The sequence below is a fragment of the Neomonachus schauinslandi genome, chromosome 6 (assembly GCF_002201575.2).
Source record: "Neomonachus schauinslandi chromosome 6, ASM220157v2, whole genome shotgun sequence".
Lineage (NCBI taxonomy): Eukaryota > Metazoa > Chordata > Mammalia > Carnivora > Phocidae > Neomonachus > Neomonachus schauinslandi.
The window spans coordinates 108,093,558-108,117,135 of record NC_058408.1 but is presented as its reverse complement, the minus strand read 5'-3'; the positions used below and the strand labels follow the sequence as shown (position 1 = coordinate 108,117,135).

General features: G+C 33.3%; 1 protein-coding gene across 2 annotated transcripts; it reads right to left on the bottom strand.

Moving 5' to 3' along the window:
* Positions 1-752: 752 nt before the first annotated feature.
* On the bottom strand, positions 753-1,412 carry LOC110589283 (ubiquitin-conjugating enzyme E2 L3-like). Of its 2 annotated transcripts, XM_044916508.1 has the most exons (2): positions 1,374-1,400; positions 753-1,277 (listed from the first exon to the last, which is right to left on the bottom strand). In XM_044916508.1, exons 1-2 carry the CDS (start codon positions 1,398-1,400, stop codon positions 936-938), a joined length of 369 nt encoding a protein of 122 aa, XP_044772443.1. In that variant the 3' UTR covers positions 753-935. The 2 variants fall into 2 exon arrangements, with proteins under 2 accessions (XP_044772443.1, XP_044772442.1); XM_044916507.1 differs by having other exon boundaries at positions 753-1,412.
* Positions 1,413-23,578: the final 22,166 nt, after the last annotated feature.

The window sequence follows — 23,578 nt, the reverse complement described above, 5'->3', positions numbered from 1 at the left end:
AGAAGCACTGGTATGAAAATTTAAAAGTCATTTATGTTTAAATAAAACTTAAAAGATTTTTTTGTTAGAATCAGAAGGTTTTCATTAGTCAATATAGAATGCATTAGAATCACACTTAAATGTGTGATGTAGGTAAACTCGCCAAACTAATCATTTCTTCTCCATTCATTTGAAGCCATGTATTTTGATTTTTTCCTTAAATACTGGCACTCATTTATAATTACTAAGGATATATTGCCTAGGATAATTTATTCCATTATTATAATTTACCTTATAAATCATGTTCTGGAATCTTTATCAATACCTAACGAAATTTTATTTATTTATTTAGTCAGTTAGTTATTAGTTAATTATGCCTTAGGTAGATCAACTTTGTACGGGCATGATTTTTCTTATGGACTATTTAACTTGCAAATAACTTAATAAGATAATTTTACTTTTTCTGTTGTGCTTTAAATACTTACCCGTGAAGGAGTACATTGTTTTAACTTTATGCCTTATTCAAACTGATATTTTGCTAAAACCTGTGGAAGGTATCTCAGAGGGATTAGAGTTGATAAGAATCTTACAGAAAAACATATATTTTCCAAGACCAAATACTAGTCCTATTTGCATAACCTCTAATAGTAGCAAACATAACTTGGACTACAATTAGCCTAAAAATGATATCAATTAGAGTTTAATAGAATTTATAAAGTGTTTCCAAATCTGTTATCACAATTAATCTTCACAACAATAATTTTTTTTTTTTTTAGAACATCTTAAATTTTTAATCCTTTCTTTACAGGTTACCTAAACCACTTTTGATTAAGAAAACTGTAGAAAGTTAGTAACTGCCACAAGCAAATGCCAGGCGGCGGCACGTGTCAATTTTCCACAGAGTCCTGCTTTGCGGGGTCTCCGCTCACACTCGCTGGAATCGGTCGCGGCAGAGTTTAGTCCACAGGTCGCTTCTCCCCGTATTTCTTTGTAAACTCTTCAGCATTCTTACAGAATTTTTTACGGTCCTTAGAGTATTCTTCAGCTAGGTCAGCCCGAAGTGGGTGCTCGGGCTGGGGGTCGTTCACCAGTGCTATGAGGGACTGGATTACTTGGTCGGTTTTGGTTGCTGGTTTCCAGTTTTCAGCACTAATTACTGGCAGACAGACCTGCCCCTTTTCATCGATGTTCGGGTGATAGATCTTTGTTTTAAATGTGATCTTCGGTGGTTTGAATGGGTATTCTGCTGGAAAGTTGATTTCGATTCTGAAGGCCCCCTTATCATATGGAGGGTTGTCAGGAACAATAAGCCCTTGCCAAGTCAATAAATTAGCTTCATCAACCTGGATGTTACGGAAGTTTTTCATTCCACATTTGCAGATTTCTTCAAGCTCCTTCATCAGCCTCCTGCTGGCCGCCATCTTGGATCTGGTGCTGCTCTCACAACAATAATTTTAAAAAGAGATTTATTAACTTTTGCCTTCATTGAAGGGATATTTATGGAACACTTGGTATATCTGCTATAGTTTCGTATGTTTTTATAGCTAGCTCTTTCACATTTCCTTCTTTACAGTGCTATTACAATTTATTTGTTAGATTAAGTGAAAAACTGAGGTGAGACTTTGAGGTTAAATTAATTATATTATAGTGTATAGTAGGGCATATTAATTATATCATGCTTCTATTAACTAATCTGGAGAACTAACTTCTTAATAATATTAAAAGTCATCATTATCCAAGAACATGGCAAATCTCTCCATTTATTCAGTTTTAGTTTTGTGACTTTTTAATTTCTTTTATAGTTTTAAATCAACGAATTTTACAGTTGTTTTAGACTTGTCTTAAGTAATTTCCCAGTGCTGGAGAATACAGGGATTCTCTGACTCACACGCCAAAAACTCATTACCTAGAAGAACCATCAACTGAAAAAGAGGGAAGGAAGGTGTGGATGGGTTGACGTTCTTAGCAGCTTTTGCTATAACAACCTAGCAAGTGACCCTGATACTTGCTCCTTTACCAGGTATATACTCAACACTCTGGGCATCAGGCACAAAGGCCTTTCCTTTTTCAGAGGTACTTTCCAGAATGTCATATGCTTGATTCCATTCTTCATTAAGATCTTGTTACCTTTTTGTCTTTCAGGCATTGCTTTGTCTGGGATGAAGCACCTCTACTTGTTTTGTACCATTTTTGTAAATGAATTTTAAAAATATGTATAATTTTCATCATTTGTGGGGCCTGAAGAAGTTGGTGCAGGTCCAGTACATCTTCAACGTATGGAAAAACGGAAAAAGTACTACATTCCTAGACCTGTGATAAACTTTTGAAAAACATAGTTACACTCACTAATTGTGTTTCTTAGATTCCTCAAACTGTATTACTCTTGTTTATGGTCCCATTGCCCTGCAAACAACCACTTATCAGGGAAATCAGTGTCCTCTAGTCAATATATTATAACTTGTATATTTCTAATTTTTTTAATCTGTAAATTTTTGCAAGCTTATTTCTTTTCCTTCACCCACGTAATGTTAAATTTTTTATCTTAATTTGATTCTATAAAATATTCCTTCTAAATAGTCCAAAAGGTTATTTGAACACTTATTTTGCAAAGAAAACAATAATAAGAATAATACATCAATTTACACCACCCATGAAAAATGAAGAATTTAACATGCTGTTTTTTCTGTCCCTGAGCAGACACAACTTGACTTATAATAAGCTGAAGACTCCGATTCAGATGATCATTATATATTTTCTTATGTATCTTCTCTTTATCTCTTATATCTGTGCTGACTATCAAGACATTTATTTAGACATTAATTTTACTATGTTGGCTAAATTGCTCACAGACACTTCTTTTAGATCTTCCCTTTTATTAGGGCCTACAGTATGAATTGTTTTTTAGCGGGTGAAGTATTTTTATCAAATTTTTTAGAGACTTTGTATGAGTGGCAGCTTTTTAACTCCTTCATACATAGTGGTATTGGGCTGAATTCAAAATTCTTGTATCACAATTCTTTGAAAATAAAAGCAAAAAGTAAAGATACTTTACCTACACACGATATTAGAAAATAAAACTTCGAGGGGCGCCTGGGTGGCTCAGTTGGTTAAGCGACTGCCTTCGGCTCAGGTCATGATCCTGGAGTCCCGGGATCGAGTCCCGCATCGGGCTCCCTGCTCAGCGAGGAGCCTGCTTCTCCCTCTGACCCTCCCCCACTCATGTACTCTCTCTCTCTCTCTCATTCTCGCTCTCTCAAATAAATAAATAAATCTTAAAAAAAAAAGAAAAGAAAACTTCGATATCATTTCTGCACAAAAATATGTGCTATATTTTTATGCTGTGATACCTTTATATTATTTCTTAGCTTTTGAAAATGATCTTCTTTTATTCTACAATTTTCAATACAATTAAAACATTGAAATGTTAAGATGGATGGCTACACACTTTATAAAAAGACATTAATCCCAATATGACACAAGTAAGACCTGTTAGAGATTTTTTTGAGCCTATATTCAAGTAATTACTATGAAGTAACATAATTTCCAGGAATGAAAAAGATTTAGTAAGAACAATTATCATTGGTGGGGAAAGAAAGCCAAACAAAAGAGAAATAGAAAAAGGTGATACCAGAATGCATATTTATAAGGTTTATAACTTACTTGCTAATGATTTCTGCATGATGGTTTTATATTTATTCTACTTGACCTGGTGTTTCATACTTTTATATTATCATAGTCAGTAAATGTGATTGCAGAAAATTACAAAATTCAATTAAAAAATGAAATACTGTATTCTCACCAAAATATTGTGTTCTCACCAAAAAGCACCAACACAGTATAGATCCTTTTGTTTGTTTATTGTTTTAGTGACATTAACTAAAAGGAGTCTGTCCTGTACTTTTTAACATTTGGTATATTTTCTAAAATGTTGCTCCAGAACAAACATTTTAAGTTTCTTCTATTCCAAAAAAATCTAGAATTGTTGATAAGATATGTAAATACATTGTTAAATTAATAATATTTTATTTTTTTGGATATAAAAGCCATCCTAAGAATTACATTTTCAATAAAAAATATTAATATTTTTAGAATAAAATTCTAATGAATGGTTATTTCTCCATGTGGATATACTATCAAAATATACTGCTTTAAGGTTTTCAGCTCTGTAGATTCAATTTATCAGCATTAAATATACTTTTTGCTGAGAGAAAATTTTACAACAAGGTTATTGTTTGATATGTGTAATTTCCTATATGAAAGTTAAGAGAAGTCTCTCCTAAAGACATTGTAGTCACTTGATTCCATATTTTTAGATTAAAGTGGAATGTTTTGTTGAGTAATAGTGTATAATCACGTCACTTCTTTTGCTAATTCATGTAATTGCTGAAGATTCAGTTTACATCTATTCTGCACATTGCTTGAAAACATGCAGTAATATAGTCTGAAATAAAATTGAAAAAATAATCTCTGTAATTGCCTATAGGCAAGTTGTGTACTTTTCTAAAAATGCTTTTAAATTCATGTGAAAACTAATGAAAATATTTAATCAGAAATTGCGAAAACAATAAACATTCATTGAACTACTTTTCTTTTACTGCTTTTAAATTTGTTTTGGTATATCTCATTATCTAATTTAATTTTTTAATTCAAAAATGTAGCATTAAGAAAATAATAAAAAATTTAAATTGTCAATAACTCAATGGCTATAATACAATTTAATTTGATTTCTCTCTCTCTCTCTACCTATCATCTATCTTGTCATTTCCTTTCTTATATCATAATCTTCATTTATATACATTTAGAGATAGATTTATACAGTTGAATTTATAGTGTAGATACTCTTCCATATTGCATTTCAAATATTAATATATAAAAATGTTCTATGAATAAACATCATGTCTTCAATTATCTTGCTAAGACTGCATTTATCTGAGAGGCAGACTATCATAATAATATAATTCTACTACCTATAGCCAAACATAATGTATTTCTTTTAGTTAGACTGTGCTCGATAATTGATCAATAATAGATCACTCAAAAATGTGATTGTATTTGATGAGTAAATTTTGGTTCTTCTAAAAACTGACTCTAGGAGGAGATCCACAAACATGAGCATTCATAATTTCACAAAAACTGTCCGTAGCTTCTGCCTTTTGCTCTTTTTTTTAATGTTACAAAACAGTGTGTAACAACTTCAATAGGTATAACTAACACTGGATTATGATATTATTATTTTCTGATTTATGCTTGTAAAAATTTACCTCAGTTTATTTAATCTTCATTTTAATGTCTCCAGAGACTGAATATTTTTCCAGGTTCAGTATTGTTTTCTCTAATGTATTCACATACTTTTGTCTAGCAATAAAGTAGATGTCAAATCTTTTACTATAATTTCTAGCATATATTGAATGTATTGTAGATAATCCATTTACATTTTATACAGCTATCTATTGTCATCTTTAAAATTTTACCTGTTTAGGGGTGACTAGTGAGTCACTAGGTGACTCAGTCAGTTAAGCGTCTGCCTTTGGCTCAGGTCATGATCCCAGGGTCCTGGGATCCAGCCCTGCATCAGGCTCCCTGCTCAGTGGAGAGCCTGCTTTTCTCTCTTCCTCTGACACTTCCCCTGCTTGTGCTCTCTTGCTCTCTCTCTCGCTTGCTCTCACTCTATCTCAAGTAAATAAATAAAATCTTTAAAAAGAAATAAAATAGAATAAAATAAAATTTTACCAGTTTAAACAAAATTGAAAAAATTAAATTCCACAACAAATTGTTAACACTAACACAGTAAGTCCTAAAAGGCCAATATATTTTGTCAATAATGTGCAAAATGAGAGGTAAACTTATTTTATTTTAAGTAATTTAAATTAAATCTTAGTAAAATGTAAGTGCCTCATCAGTAACAATTAAATATTAATGGCATATTTCCCTAAATATTATAATAAAGGAATGTTGGAATGTCTTAAATTGTAATAAAATTTATCTTGATTTTTATTAAAGATAGCCAGTATTATAATTCTTTCTCAGACTGTCTTACAAAACATTCTAAATTTTTAGTTGTTATTGGTTGAAATTTTAATGTCAAATGTATTACAATTGCAATTACATATGAAAAATATGACAGTAATTACATTAGTAAAAGAAAATTATTTATTAACCTATAATGGTAGGTCAACATTCACAATTAAATTTAGAGAGGGCATTCATACAAAGTTGATGCCAACTTTTATTTTATAGAAATTAATATTGTTATCCATGGCATCACAATGTGAGACCACTATAGGACCAAAGTATATACCAAGACACATTGATTTTTTTCTAGTAAGGATAATTTTATTCTAGTAATAATAGGTTTCCACAGAAATATAAAGTTCTGAAATCTAAAATTCAGGAAACAATTTTGTATTTAACTATGTAGATTTGGGGTTCAACCTAAGTAGTGGATAATACTTTTTAAAAACTTTACTATTTCTTGATTGTTTGATCCCAAGTTATTAATAGCAAATATATATATAAATAGTTTTACTCATTACAGTCACCTTCGATGTAGACACTTCCAGAATAAGCCACTGTGGACTGGTAAGCATCTGTAGTTCACCAAGAAATGAAAGTTAAAAGAAACAATTCCAAATTAAAAAGTAAGTACAGGGCGCCTGGGTGGCTCAGTTGGTTAAGCGACTGCCTTCGGCTCAGGTCATGATCCTGGAGTCCCAGGATCAAGTCCCGCATCGGGCTCCCTGCTTGGCAGGGAGTCTGCTTCTCCCTCTGACCCTCCCCCCTCTCATGTGCTCTCTCTCATTCTCTCTCTCAAATAAATAAATAAAATCTTAAAAAAAAAAAGTAAGTACAAAAAAGGAAAAACATTTTGATGAGAAAAAATTTTTACTATATCATTATTAAACAGCAAAAAAAATAAAACATCAAAAAATAAGTTTGATGCGTTCTAGCCCCTAAAAATATTGTTAATATTAAAAATATACTAATTAATAACACCGGGAAAAGATTAAAACATAATATTGAAGGTAAAAGCCTACAGCATAGGAATAAAATTATGTATTAAAAAGTAGTTAAACAGATAACAAAGGGAATAAATCAAAACCAAAATATATTTGTGAAATGGTGTAGAACAAGGAATGGTTGAGATAAATTTGCTCTTCTTCATCTGAAATTTCTTTACTGTGCTTTTCTTACATTTAAAAAGCTACATTATTGACTGAAACAGTTAATTTTTTTTTAAGATTTTATTTATTCATTCGAAACACACAGAGATATATAGAGAGAGAGCATGAGCAGGGGGAGAAGCAGAGGGAGAGGGAGAAGCAGGCTCCCCACTGAGCCAGGAGCCAGACGTGGGGCTTGATCCCAGGACTCTGGGATCATGACCTGAGCCGAAGGCAGATGCCCAACCATCTGAGCCACCCAGGTGCCCCTGAAACAGTTAATTTTTATTATGAAGAGTGTTACTGGAAGACTAGAAAGTTCACAATGAAATTTAATGCTTCAGTTTCCCATAAGGATATGCATGTTTGTGCACAAGTACAGAGTTATGTTAACTTGAAGGTCTTAAAATGTGATTAGAATATTCCTATATTTTCTAAATGAAAAACACAGAAATATGTAAAAAATTATATTTTACATATATTCATATCAAATGCATACATGTGGAAAAATTCATATAAAACTGAAAATGTGTGAAACTTTAACCCTCATTTTATTAAGTATTAAACAACTACAAATGTAAATTTATTTATAATATATTGCATATTATATATTTCATATTCATTACGTAATTTTAAACGATTGGATGACAATTTCAACACCATTGTTAACCACATCATTACCTTGTAATTAAATTAAAGTGAGTCAAGATATATAAAACATAAGCTAGTGGGCGCCTGGGTGGCTCAGTTGGTTAAGCAATTGCCTTCCACTCAGGTCATGATCCTGGAGTCCCAGGATCGAGTCCCGCATCAGGCTCCCTGCTCGGCGGGGAGTCTGCTTCTCCCTCTGACCCTCCTCTCTCTCATGTTCTCTGTCTCTCATTCTCTCTCTCGCAAATAAATAAAATCTTAAAAAAAAAAAAAAAAAACATAAGCTAGCAAAACTAAACGGAGAAGTAGAAAAATCCTAAAGCATAGTTGAAGATATTAACACATCTCTTACCTCAGAAAAAGCAGGTAAGATTGCATTAAGCATATAGTATATTTGAGCAAAACTATTAACCATCTTGACCTAATTGACTTTTCTTTAATAGCTTTATTGAGATTATAATTCATTTATCTAATGTGTACAGTTCAATGTTTTAAAATGCATTCACAGAGCTGTGCAAACATCACTACAATCTCATTTAGGACATTTTTGTCATCACAGAAAGAAAGCCCATAGCCATTTTCATTCGATTCCATCCCTTACATCCCCCCCCAGCAACTACCAATCTACTTTCAGTCCCTAAAGATTTGTCTATTTTGGACATTTCATGAAGATGGAACCATACAATATGTGACCCTTTGTGACTGGCTTTCATTTAACATAATGTTTACAAGGTTCACTCACGTCGTCACATACATCAGTACTTCATTCTTTTTTATTGTTGGATAATATCTCATTATATGGATATATTTCATCTTTTATTTATCTAGTCATCACTTGGTAGAAATTTGTGTTGTTTCCATCTTTTGGCTATAATGAATAATGCCACTATGAATTTTTGTGCATAAGCTTTTGTGTCAGGTATGTTTTCATTTCTCTGTAACTGAGTTTTATAGAATACACACCCAACAGCTACAGAATATATGTTTTTGTAAAGTGATATGATACATTCATCTTGTCAAGATCAATCAGTAAATTGTGTCATAGAGTTGCAACATATTTTTAGTAATTGAAAGCTTACAGAATATAAGTTTTGACTACAATGGAATTAAATTAGAAGCAAATAATGTATTGCTAAGCATTTTTACATTCTTAAGGTTTAATTCAATGGTAGAAATCTAATTTTTAACTTGTATATGTGTATCATTTCACTTCTTCCTTGTGTAATATCATTTCATCCTACTATTTTTTCTGGTATTAGTTAATTTTCACTTCTATTCAGGTTTTCATTATTGCTATTTTAAAAAATACTTTGTGTTTTACTGGGGAAATTTCATACCAAAATGTTCAAAGTGATCTTCTCTCTCCCCCCTTTTTTGGGGGGAGTCATATGCAGACATATTCGTTCCTTGATTTGATCTGCTGCGCATTTTCTTATGAAAGATAATTTTGCTTTAGAGCAAAAATCTGAACTTACCTCTTGGGGAGTTGAAATGGGTCCCCTTATATTTTGAGTGGTTTCCTTTTCTTTTCATAATTTCTAAGATTCCCCTTTCTGCTAAAGAGTGTCTTTTCCTTGTTTGTTGGGCAGCCAGCAAGTAAACTTGTTATTTTAAAAGATATATAAATATAATTTGTCATGCCTGTGCCGAGTATAAGATGGAGGAATATATTTCATTACCTAAGGTACTTTTCAAAAATATTGGTGCAATCCCAACATTTACCCAACTTTCCCACGGCTGATCTATCCAGTCACAGCAAAAGTTTCTGTGGTTTATGAGGTTGTTTGTGTGTTTTATGTTTTAGGTTCCACATAAACATGGTAGGTCCTTTACATGAGATAAATGACGAGATGTGTTGACTTTTCCTTCAATCTGACAATATCTTTATATTAAAATAAAGTAGCTGAAGTTTATGAGACTTGGAGATCCTCTTTTAACTTATTAGTGGCACTAATATAGTTTTCTGTTTTCATTTTCATGCTTTATAAGGTATTCTTAGGCTAATATATAAGAAGGAAGTTTGGATGCATTTGCTTAATTTTCCATATTTCTTGGAATTCCCTTGATATTTCCACATTAAAAGGAAACCATTTAATTGATCTATCATGTAATATTTTTATTCTATCAAAAATATTTTATAAAGTTGATCAAAACCTCTAGCTATCCTTCAGAATAATGTGCAAATAAGTGAAAAAAAGTTAAGAAATGGTTATGGGAAATAGTTGGCAAAATGTACCACTTTCTCATGTAATAAAGGCTCTACCTGCAGGATGATAGAGATTTTATTTTTGGGTCATCAAGGCTTCCAACCATTGACTCAAGTTTTTTCTGACTCCTAAATGTTGTGATGATACCAATACACAAAAATAAGATGTCTTTAATATTTCTTGCCAAGAGTGAATCATTTTTTTTAACTTTATGTGCTTATGGATGCCATCATTCCCTCATGGTATAAATATAGACTTAATTAGCAGAAAGAAATGACTCCATTCTGTGTTGAACTTAGGTGTTTCCAAAGATGAAATTTCTTTTTGGAGAAGAATATCTTTCCTTCTGTGGTGAAATAGCACACACTTTGAAGACAGGAAAACTTGAAAACAAATTCCAGTTTTTCTAATTAAATATGTGAGCATAGGCATTTAATACACTCTATTAGCATCAAGTTTCCCTTTTCAAAATTGAAAATGATAATGTCTATCATGTGGGGAGGATGAGAAATTCCATACGTACAGAACAAGAGTCAATAAAAAATACACAGCTTTCATTAACCATTGATACCTGATTCAAAATTTCTTTCAGATTTCCCATACTGGTTAAATCAATTGGCATTTGAAGAAAGTTATTTTATCCTTCATATTAATGCTTGGAGTGAAGACAGGTTTCTAAAATTTGTTCTATTTCTTCCTAGGCAACTTCCTAAAGGTTTTGAGGCCTCTGACAGGTCAATATTTCCTTGGACTCTGCATCACACCACATCAAAGGTAAAAAGAACAAAGAGAATAAAGCCTTTGAAAGAGAAGAAGGAATCTAAGATTTAGTAGTCCTGATTCTAAAGAAATCATTTGGTACTTGAACTATTTCATAAATTCTCCTGAGGACGAAGTGAATATGGAGTCACCACAAACTATTAGAGTTTTTATTAACAAATGTCAACAATTCTACAGAACTGGTGTGAAAATTCCCAAACACTGTAATGCTAAACAAAAAACCAGCAAGTAAACAAGCAAAGCAAATGCATTTCTATTAAATTTGTTTTCACAGCCTCCAATTAGAGCCATCACATGTTTTTCCTGTTTATGTATGAATTCACTAATATTTTGTATATTAATGGGTTTGTTTCTGAAATTTCCACTCTCTGGATAAATACTACCTCAATAACTATCACCATAAAATATATCTTTTTAAAAAATTTATTTATTTAGAGAGAAGAGAGGGAGCAAGGGGGGCGGCAAAGAGAGGGAGCAGGAGAGGGAGAATTCTCAAGCAGACTTCCTGCTGAACACTAAGCTGATGTAAGGCTGGATCCCAGGACCCCTACCTAGATTATGACATGAGCCAAAATCAAGAACCGGCTGCATCAAAAGGAATGAGATCTTGCCCTTTGCAACGACGTGGATGGAACTGGAGGGTATTATGCTGAGCGAAATAAGTCAAACAGAGAAAGACATGTATCATATGACCTCACTGATATGAGGAATTCTTAATCTCAGGAAACAAACTGAGGGTTGCTGGAGTGGGGGGTGGGGTGGGAGGAATGGGGTGACTGGGTGATAGACACTGGGGAGGGTATGTGCTCTGGTAAGCGCTGTGAATTGTGCAAGACTGTTGAATCTCAGATCTGTACCTCTGAAACAAATAATGCAATATATGTTAAGAAAAAAAAAAGAAGATAGCAGGAGGGGAAGAATGAAGGGGGGAAATCGGAGGGGGAGACAAACCATGAGAGACTATGGACTCTGAAAAACAAACTGAGGGTTCTAGAGGGGAGGGGGGTGGGAGGATGGGTTAGCCTGGTGATGGGTATTAGAGAGGGCATGTTCTGCATGGAGCACTGGGTGTTATGCACAAACAATGAATCATGGAACACTACATCTAAAACTAATGATGTAATGTATGGTGATTAACATAACAATAAAAAATTTTTTTTAAAAATCAAGAACTGGCTGCTTAATCAACTAAGCACCGAGGTGCCCCTCATTGCTATAAAATATATCTTTTTTTTTTTAAATATTTTATTTGACAGAAACACAGCGAGAGAGGGAACACAAGGAAGGGAGAGGGAGAAGCAGGCTTCCCGCCGAGCAGGGAGCCCCATGCGGGGCTGGATCCCAGGACCCCGGGATCATGACCTGGGCCGAAGGCAGACGCCCAACAACTGAGCCACCCGGGTGCCCCGCTATAAAATATATCTTAAGGAAAATCCTCATGTTTTGTTTTTCTTCAGAATTTTGTAACTATTCTTGTTTTAATCCTCTTCCATATGAATTTTAGGATTTACAAAACAACTTCCATAAATAATAGGATATTAATTACAAATACATTGCTTTAATCCAAAGTTATATTTATATTTAATCTATCTATGAATATAGTTATTTTTTAATTTTCTCCATACAAGTCTTTTTTTAGATATCAAAAAGTCTTTTGTTAGGTCCCATATAATAGATGTAATATGGGATCAAATTCTCTATTATATTGACTTAGTTATCACATATATGTGTTTATATGGATTAACAATGTACCTGGAACGCTATAGGAATTCAATAACATTCACTTCTTCTTTCTAAAATGCTTTCACTATGTCCTTCATTCATATATAATTTAGGTAGCACCACATTCATAAGGAAATAATATATTCAGGAATGTAATTTCAGTTTTATTCGGCAGGAGGCAAATAAATTAAGTAGGAATATTCTTTAGAAAATCTCCAAACACTGTTTTAATGTTCTTAAACAGAATGGATACAGTGACACCTCCATCAAAACTCATGGAAATATTTTGTGGGTATAGACATTTAATCTAGTTGCCATGCATCTAATCTGGTTTTGGTTACTCACTAGGAGAGAGACATCTCCCCATGGACAGCGAAGGTATTAAACTTAAGTTTTCTGGGAGCTTTGTTGCCTAATGAAAAACATCTGGCTATTTAGAAGCAGGCAGATACTCAAAATTTTTTTTCATTTTTCATAAGAAGTGTCTGTTATCTGGCCACAATCTTAGTATGAATTCTTAGAAAATATGTTTCATTCATTCATACATTTAAATTATAGGTAGCTAAAGATCAGCAGAATCACAGGGATCACTTCATTACTATGTTATTTTGCAATTATAATTAATGAATTATCTTTGTTTCTTATCCATGTGTATTTTGTTGAGTATGTATCACTTCCTTGTTCTATTGGGAGATTTTGATTTCTAGAGAAAACCCAAAATGCTGCTTTCGGCCCAGGTCATGATCCCGGGGTCCTGGGATGGAGCCCCAAATCCAATGCCCTGCTCAGAGGGGAGTCTGATTCTCTCCCTCCCTCCACCCCTCCCCCCTGCTCGTGCTCACTCTCTCTCTCAAAAATAAATAAAATCTTAAAAAAATACATCAAACATATTTTCCCTTAAATATTTTTTTAAACTCAGAGGGAAGGTGGTGTAAAGAAGTGCCTCATATAAAATGGCTGGTTGGTGTACTATAGATTTAAATTTATATTCTACATGGAATGATGAAATGGATAATGGGATGAACATGATGATAAACTGAAATTATAGAGATTGATAAACCATGAAGTTCCAGATTAAAGAATCAAGATTTCAAAGTATTTCATTCATTTGAAAATATTTCTCTTTTAAATGAATTAGTTATACCACTTCAACTCCATTTGAGTGTTCAGTATAGTATAGGCATTATGAAATTAGGAAATACTATGGAAACTAAATATTCATACAGTCCTGTGCAATATTTGCAAAGAATTGTTTTCTTCTTATTTTTAAAAGAACTCATTATCAAGGAAAATTTCAAATACACAAAAATAAAAGTAATACAAGGAAAACACACATACTTATCACTATGCATCTTATGTGATCTATTTATGATCAATCATGTTTAATTTGTGGCCCTCCAGAATCCAAAATACCAACTCATATTATCTTTTTGTTTTGGTTGGGGTGGGTACATGGCATGTAATTCATAGATCATAAATTTCATCCTTTTGAAGTGTACACATAAGTCATTTTTACTATATTCACCAGATTAATGCACCTATCACCCCCAAAAGAAACCCTATAGTCATTAGCTATGACTCTAATTCCTCCTTTCCTTCCTCCAGCCCCTGGCAGCCACAGATGTATTTTTGTCTTTATGAATTTGCTTATTCTGAACATCATATAAAAAGAATCATGTGACATGATTGTGACATGGCTTTTTGTATCTGACTCTATCACTTAATACAATGTTTTCAAAGCTTATGTACATTAAAGCATGCATTAGTACTTCATTCTTTTTTATGGCTGAATAATATTCCACTATATGTATTTCACATTTCGTTTATGTTTTCATTAACTGGTGGACATTTGAATCATTTCCATGTACTGGTTATGTGTTAGTGCTGCTATGAACATTCGTATACAGGATTTTGTTTCTAGTTCTCCTGAGTATACGCCTAGAAGTGGAATTGCTGGATCATATGATAACTCATTTTTAAGAAACTGTTTTTCTATCATTGAATAGTCTTGGCACCTTTGTCAAAAATCAATTGGCCACAGATGTATGGGTTTATTTTTGGACTATCAATTCTATCTCTTTCATCTACATGTCTATATAGTTTTTGCTCTTTATTCTATTAATAGGGTATATTACATTTCTTGATTTTCACATATAGGACCAACCTTGCATTTCTGGGATAAGTCTCCCTTTGTCATGATGCAGTCCTAATTATATGTTGCTGGATTCAGTTTGCTAATATTTTGTTGAGATATTTGTGTCTATATTCATAGAAGGTATCAGTCCATAGTTTCCTTTTCTCATAATGTCTTTGTCTGGTTTTTGTATCAGGACAATGCTGGCCTCATAGAATGAGTTAGAAAGTGTTCCCTCCTTTTCTATTTTTTGGAAGTTTGTGAAAGATTGATGTTATTTTGTGAAATCATCCTGGGCTTTTCTTTCTGTGATATTGAAAAAAAAAATACTAGTTCAATTACTTTACTTGTTACAGGTCTATTCAGTTTTTATTTCTTTTAAAGTGGTTTTTATTGTTTGTGTCTTTTTAAGAATTTGTCCACATCATCTGGTTATCTAACTTATTAACATACATGTTTCCATAGTATTCACTCATAATCCTTTTTATTTCCATAAGGTTGGTGGTAATGTCCCCTCTTTCATTCATGACTTTAGTAATGTGAGTCCTCTCTCTTTTTTCTTGGTCGGTTTAGCCAAAGCTTTGTCAATTTTGTTGATTTTTCTTCAAAGAATCAAATTTTTTGTTTTACTTTGCTCTATTTTTCTACTTTCTCGTACTGCTACTATATTTTATTTCCATCGTTTATCTTTGTTCTTCCTTTCCTGATGAAAGGCTTGACCCCAGGACCCTGGGATCATGACCTGAGCTGTAGGCAGACGCTTAACTGACTGAGCCACCCAGGGGCCCCAAGGGTTTTCTTCTTTAAAAAGAAGAGTCCACAGTTACAAATTTTCCTCTAAGCATGCTTTAGTTCAGCACCATAAGTTGTTTTGTTTTGCTTTTTTCATTTGTATTCATCCCATCTAATTTGTCTTATGATTTCTTCTTTGACTCGTTGGTTATTTAGGAGTATGTTCTTTAATATCTATGTATTTGTGAATTTTCCAAGTTTCCTTTCATTATTGATATATAATGTCATTTTATTGTCATTGGAAAATATACTTTGTATACTGTCAAGTCTTTTACATTGATCCAGGTTGGTTTTATGGCCCTAGCATATGGTCTGTCCTGCAGAATGTTCCCTGTGCTCTTGTTAGATTGAGCACTGTGTAGGTTTAGTCAGTTTACAATGTTGTTCAAGTCATCTGTTTCCTTGATGATCTTCTGTCTAGTTATACTGTTGAATTCTGAGTATTGAAATCTCCAACTCTGACTGTGGAATGATTGAATTCTCTCTTCAGTACTGTCACTGTTGGCTTCATATATTTTGGGGCTTTGTTTTTCTAGATCATCATGAAGCAAATCCCAGATATTATATAATTTTACCTGTAAAGATCTCAGTATGTATACCTAAATGTTAAGAATCTATAAACATTGGGACGCCTGGGTGGCTCAGTCGGTTAAGCGTCTGCCTTCGGCTCAGGTCATGATCCCAGGGTCCTGGGATCGAGTCCCATATTGGGCTCCCTGCTCAGCGGGGGAGCCTGCTTCTCCCTCTGCCTGCTGCCCCCCTGCTTGTGCTCTCTCTCTGACAAATAAATAAATAAATAAAATCTTAAAAAAAAAAGAATCTATAAACATAACAAAAATATCATTGCCTCAACAGTTGAAATTGACAATAGTTTCTTAAATCATTTCTTTTGTCAGAGTCAAATTATCTCATAATTTATTCTTATTTTCACTGAACATTTTAGCTTACTTTCTTTACCCCCTCTTAAAAATGCATGTATCTATATAGCCATCAAGATATAGAACATTTCCATCACCCAGAAGGTTCTCTCATGTCCCACCAATACAATATTGTATATTCATATGTAACTATTGGTCTGATCTCTATCACCACTGCATTAGTTTTGTCTGTTTTTGAAAATCAGCTGACTGGAATTATAGTTTGCACTCTTTTGTGCCTGGTTTCCTTTGCTAGACATTTTGTCTTTGAGTTTGATCTGTGGCATTGCACGTAGCAATAGTTCACTCTTTATCATTGTTCTATTGATTTCCATTGCCTAACTATGAAACCATTCATGTAGTCTATTTTAATGTTCCTGGGCATTTAGATCGTTTCACATAGCACTCAGTGATAGGGTACACATATGTTTAGCTTTAGAAGATAATATCAAGGGGCTCCTGGGTGGCTCAGTTGGTTAAGCGACTGCCTTCGGCTCAGGTCATGATCCTGGAGTCCCGGGATCGAGTCCCGCATCGGGCTCCCTGCTCGGCGGGGAGTCTGCTTCTCCCTCTGACCCTCCTCCCTCTCATGCTCTCTGTCTCTCATTCTCTCTGTCTCAAATAAATAAATAAAATCTTTAAAAAAAAAAAGAAGATAATATCAAAAAGTTTCCAAAGCAGTTATATTAATTTATTCTCTGACATCAAGGTATATGGGTCTCATTTAACCCATATCCTTGCCAATACTAGGTATTGGTGCTACTTTTAAGGACAGTAAGTCTTTAAATCTGACTGCATTGGTTACTCTGTAACACAGTTCTTTCTTTTTTTCTTTCTTTCCTTCCTTTTTTCTTTGTTTTTAGTTTTTGTAGTTGCTTTTGACAGGAGCGCTATTCCTATATAAGCAAACATAATATTTTTTGAACAGCTTACTTAAATCATAATCCAATAAGGTCTATGCATTGCAATTGATTGATATGTCTCTTAGATCTCTTTTAATCTATGGGTTTCCTCTCCATGTTTTTTCTTTCCTCACTAATATTTACTGAGAGAAATGGTCATTTGTCTTATAAAGTCTTTTAGAGCCTGTGTTTTTCTGATTTATCCCTCTGCTGTCACTCATCATTTTCTTCTTTTTTCTGTTATTTGCAATAAATGTATCAAGTTTTACATAATTCTGGTTTGATGTGTTTTGGCTAAAACATTGTATAGGTGGAGTTGTGGTCTTTCCACAGGGACATAAAATCCAGCTGTCACTCTTTTTATGACGTTAACATTCATTAATAATATTGTCTGAGCCTTTATTTCATTATGTGTTGAAAATAGTGATGTTCTTATTTGCCATTCTTTCTTAATTTATTAGCTGAATAATTCTTTAAAGAGAAATTTGCCGTTGTTATCTGGCTAGTCACCTTGAAGTACAACCAGGGAAAACAGGAAGTTACAAGTTAAATATTTGATAGTTTCTCTTTATATACCCATTTTCTGACTGGTAAATTGAATACCTAGCATCCTCCAAAGATGATCGATGAGTTTATTATTTTTGTACTTTTATGATAATCTTATGAGTTTTAATACAAGTGTTTCGATTGTATTTTGTTTCAACAAGCATTTTCTAACCAGAGCTGATATGCATTCCATCTTTGGCTACAGAGAGCCTCCTTGCATTAAATCCTAAATCCTTTTGGTTGTGGTTTAGAAGTTGTTGAGAACATCCTTGTATGGTAGGACAAATGTTCCAGGCTCATCCTGTACATTTCTTGCTCCAGACCTGGATAGGCTTTCTGTACAAGAAGCTTTGGCTCCTTTTGGTGAAGAATGGTATTTAGGATTTACAATATGGACACTAGGGGTGTTTTTTGACACTGGAATAATACTATGTCTAGGCACTTTTAGTGAACAGAACTAGATAACAAAACGTTTAAGGATTACATTTAAAGTGTTAGTAATGACACTTCCAAATTGAATCCAGGAATGTAGGGTTTTCACGTAGCCCCACAAATATTACCTCTTTTCTCCTTTTTTCAATGCTGAAAATTCTGCCTCTCAAGGGTGCCCACATAATTAGTCATTTCCTTTGTACCATAATACACCCACAATAGTATCAGAATACATTTACTGTAACACCATAAACAATATATTTATTACAAACCGTTTGGAATTTTTTTGATTATTTTAGAATATACTTCACTAAGGTTATACAGCATATTTCAGAGATATAAAGTCACTTAAAATGCTTATGTCATCAATGAGGTCATAGGTATATTCATTTGTTTCATCTTTATTTTGGTTACTTTATAAAAGTGATTGTGTTCTATGATTATCTAAATATTTATGTGTTTCCAAAATGCAGTCCCTCTCTTGTATTTGGTACACTTCATTCCAAGTTCTGTTTATCATTATTGTCTAATGATAACCTTCATTATTTTATTGGAAAAAATTCTAACTAGTCATTTATTCATTATGCATATATTGATATTGAAAGTATTAGAATTAATAAGTAAAAGTTAGAGTGTAAGGAGAAATAAGCTGTTAGGCTCCTGGTATACCTAACGGGATATATTAGGTTGTTCTCATACATTTTCTGGTTTTTAATTGCTATTGCAACTTTCTGATTATTTAACTTTAAAATACTACTAGTGAAGCATAAGTAGAGGATCAAATAGGTTAGGTAGTCTTAAAGATTCATGAAGGTAATGAGTGCAAGATTTACATTTAAATCCAGCTCTACAGGAGGGCACTTGTGATGAGCACTGGGTGTTATATGTAAGTGACAAATCACTAAATTCTACTCCTGATACTAATATTACATTATATGTTAACTAACTGGAATTTCAATAAAAACTTGAAACAAGACAAAACAAAACAAAAATAAAAATAAGTCCAGCAATAACCTCAACGACATTCTTTGTAGTGTATCCCATCATATTAAAATAAGTAAACAAATTAATTAATTGATATTCATACAGTTCTTACAGAATTATTTCACACCTTATTGAATCTTCAGAATAATACTGGGAGGAAAGTTTTATCCATGTTTTACAACAGAGGTACTGACTTTAAATCACAACCTTTCTGTGGTACTTATATTTTATGTCTGTTTTCCAGCCACTAACTGTCTAGTAGTATATTGGATGGGATTCAAATTTATATATGCATAATTTAACAAAAAGCTGAGTGGAATGACAGAGTGAGCTATTTTTATATATAAAGGCAGAGTGATGTGTTTTATTTGCTGAATGTTTAGAAAATTTTTCAATACTAGTTTTCACAAATCTTTTAAATTGTTAAGAGTTGCCAAGGTATATGTTCCTGCACACATTCCACTCTAAATTCTGCTGGGTTTTCTTCGCTATACTTTAACATCACAGGTTTTCTGATTTCCATTAAGGAGCACGTTTCATTAGGGATGCAGTTTTCCTTTAAAAATGAGCAACATCCTGATGACATTGAGAGCAGAAATACACAACAGATAAGGTGGTTCAATAAGGCATGTGCATTTGGTTTATCTATTGGGACTGACTGCAGAAGGAGAGTGCATTGGAAGCTGCTAACGTCAATTAGCCAAATCTAAATAAAGGATGGCTGATTATCTATTCTAAGGGGGAATCTTGCCAAGACCTTGATTTAACAGCACATGAAGCCTGAGAATATTTACCAGCTCTGAAACATGGTACAATTTTACAAACTATCTTATCTTTGTTCTCACAGTCAGATTGTCCTGTTTAGCAATTGGTGGCAATGCTCAACTTCAGGCAGTTCTGTGGCCCTTGGTTTGGATAAAATGAATTCCACCATAGCTGAAATATTTTCTGAAATCATCACACAGAGGTAAGGGGCGGGTTTCTTCCACCTTTACCAACCTTGAGCAAAAAACAGGTAGAACAGAAGATACTGATAACACTGTGATAACACTTTTCACAGAAAAAAAGTATTCTCATTATTTTTCTCATTATATAAAACAAGTTTAAAAAGGAAAATAAAATCTTAACTTAAAAGAGTCAGACATCCTGGGTTCTCACCCGATTTATGATCTCCCCACATCCCAGGCCACCAAAGTGAATCAGCCTCTTTGGCTAAATTTTGCCAAATATTTGCCACACCATTTAGGAAGATTAACCTCTGTCTCCCCCAACCCTCTCATTATAGTGGCCATAGTAGATGGCATACGCTAATACTCTATGAACACAGGTCTCACTGGGCTCCTCACTGCAGGATGCACACAGACCCTAGAGAATCTGTATAACTTAGTGAACAGTGGTGGATGGACATGCTGCCATTAACCATTGAATATTTGAGGTGTTTGACTGAAACATAAGTTGAGGCTTAACTAGGGCACATTTACAGTACTTTATTGGGGGAACAGTGATTATTTCCATTATCTTTGATGCAATCATCACAATTACTTTCTGAAGTATGTATTATTCTCTTTTTATAAATGACTTCCCTATGTCCTAATAAAGGGTTTGTATCCAAAATACATAAAGAATTTGTACAAATCAACTCCCCAAAAACAAATAGTCCAATTTAAAAATGGGCAGAAGACATGAACAGACATTTCTCCAAAAAAGACCTACAGATGGCCAACAGACATATGAAAAGATGCTTAACATCATTCATCATTGGGAAAATGCAAATCAAAACTACAATGAGATACCACCTCACATCTGTCAGAATAGCTAAAATCAAAAATATAGGAAAGGACAGATGATGGAGAGGATGTGGAGAAAAAGGAACCTTCCTGCACTGTTGGTGGGAATGCAAATTGGTGCAGCCACTGTGGAAAACAATATTGAGCTTCCTCAAAAAATTAAAAATAGAACTACCCTATGATCCAGTAATCACACTGCTGGGTATTTACCAAAAAATGCAAAAACACTAATTCAAAGGGATATATGCACCCTGATGTTTATAGCAGCATTATTTACAATAGCCAAATTATGGAAGTAGCCCAAGTGTCTATCGATAGATGAATGGATAAAGAAGAAGTGATATGTGTATATACATATATATGCAATAGAATATTATTCAGCCATCAAAAAGAATGAAATCTTGCCATTTGTAAAGACCTAGATGGAGCTACAGAGTATAATCCTAAGCAAAAGACAAAAGTCAGAGAAAGACAAATGCCATATGATTTCACTCATATATGGAATTTAAGAAATAAAACAAATGAACATAGTGGAAAAAGAGAGAGAGAGGCAAACCAGTAAATAGACTCTTAACTGTAGAGACCAAACTGATGGTTACCAGAGGGGAGGTGGGTGGGAAGGATGGGTGAAATAGGTGATGGGGATTAAGGAGTACACTTGTCATGCTGACCACTGAGTGATGTCTAGAATTGTTGAATCACTATATTGCACACCTAAAATGATTATAGCACTGTATGATAACTATACTGGAATTAAAATAAAAATTTAAAAAATAATTTTAAAAATACAAAACTTTCCCATGTCTCGATAATAAGTGGCAGAGACAAGACTTGAAACAAAGTTTGTGTTTCTTGGCCCAAACTCTTTTCGAATATTATTTCTTTGCCTCCACTTACAGTGGTTCTGTAGTCTGAGCTCTGTACTCTAAATTGACAAACCTGAGAAAAGGATAATGATGCTGTCACATGAATAAAAGGAAAAGCCACGGAAAAATATAAAGGAAGAGAAGAGGAAGGGCCTTCAAATAAAGACTTAAAATGTGATCAGACCTCAGCAAATCTAGTTTATAACTTCTATTACATTGTCTATATACTTATCACACACAAATGTCAAAAATAATTATAGTTCATTATAGTCATAATACATCATATAATAAAAGAATGCTTTTGACACCCATTGTCTCATGGTTACTTTTCAATAGTTTTGCAGAATAAGCATTATTATTATTATTATTATCTCCTCCTTATAAATGAAGAAACCAATGCTCAGATAGGTGAAGTGATTTGCTAATGTTTATATACTGAGCAAATTACAGAATTAAGAATTTGAGCTCAGGTCCTCTGACTCCAAATAGTAGATGCATTTTCCTTTTCTTGCAGTCTCCTCCTATAATAAAGGAGCTTCTCTCCAGAGTGGGGACGAATGTTCTCCTAGTTATAGAATTTAGTGCAAGACAATAGGCCAATGCTTCCAGCCCATTTTGCCAAAGAAAACCAAGGAGTTTGTGCTATGGGAGCATCACTTGGTACCTGAGCCTTAATAAGAATAGGGAATTTAGGACTGAAAGTTTATTTTTAAATGTGCTTGCAGTAAATTATATTGGAAATTTTTATGTTAATTTGGCTTTGTATTTTGGAGCAGTTAAAAAATTTTCCTTTAGTGTTAGAATGACCTAAATAACAGAAAAGTCTTAGAATAATAAATCAAGTCATAAAGTTTTTTGACTTTTTGGTTTTTTCTAGTCTGACTACAGTATTTACAACATAGGGTTTGACAAATTAAATCATTAAGAATTATGTGGGTGACTAGTTTTTACTATGTTTGTATATCCTACTTCTAAATTAATAGATCCTGATTTTATAAAGGGTACTATTATTAAGATTGCAGAACTGGACATACTGATATAAAAATGAATCTAAAAAATTTTAACTTTTCTCCTTTTAAGACATTACATTTGGGTTAAAAATTTAGTGAAAATAGATAATATAAAACACACTTAAATTTCAACTATCTTAAAAAAAACATTAATTAACAATCACTATAAGGAAAACTCAATGTTTTTCTTTCCTTTTATTTATTTATTTATTTATTTTTACTGAAGTATAGTTGGCACACAATGTTAAATTAATTCCAGGTGTACAACATAGTGATTCAACAACTCTATACATTATGCTATGCTTACATGTGTAGCAATCATCTGTCACCATACAACCCTATAATAATATCATTAACTATATTCTGTATGCTGTACATTTCATCCCTGTGAGTTATTCCTTCCATAACTGGAAGCCTTACCTACTCCCCTTCACCCTGTTTGTCTATCACCTGACCATCCTCCCCTGTGACAACCATAGTTTGTTCTCTGTATTTATGGGTTTGTTTCTGTTTTTGTTTGGTTCTTTGTTGGCTTGTTCCTTTGCTTTGTTTCTTTAGATTCCACATATAAGTGAAATCATACAATATTTGTCTTTTTCCATCTGATTTATTTCACTTAGGATAATACCCTCTAGGTCCATCCATGTTGTCACAAATGGTAAGATCTCATTCTTTTTGTGTGGCTGAACAATATTCCATTGTATATATT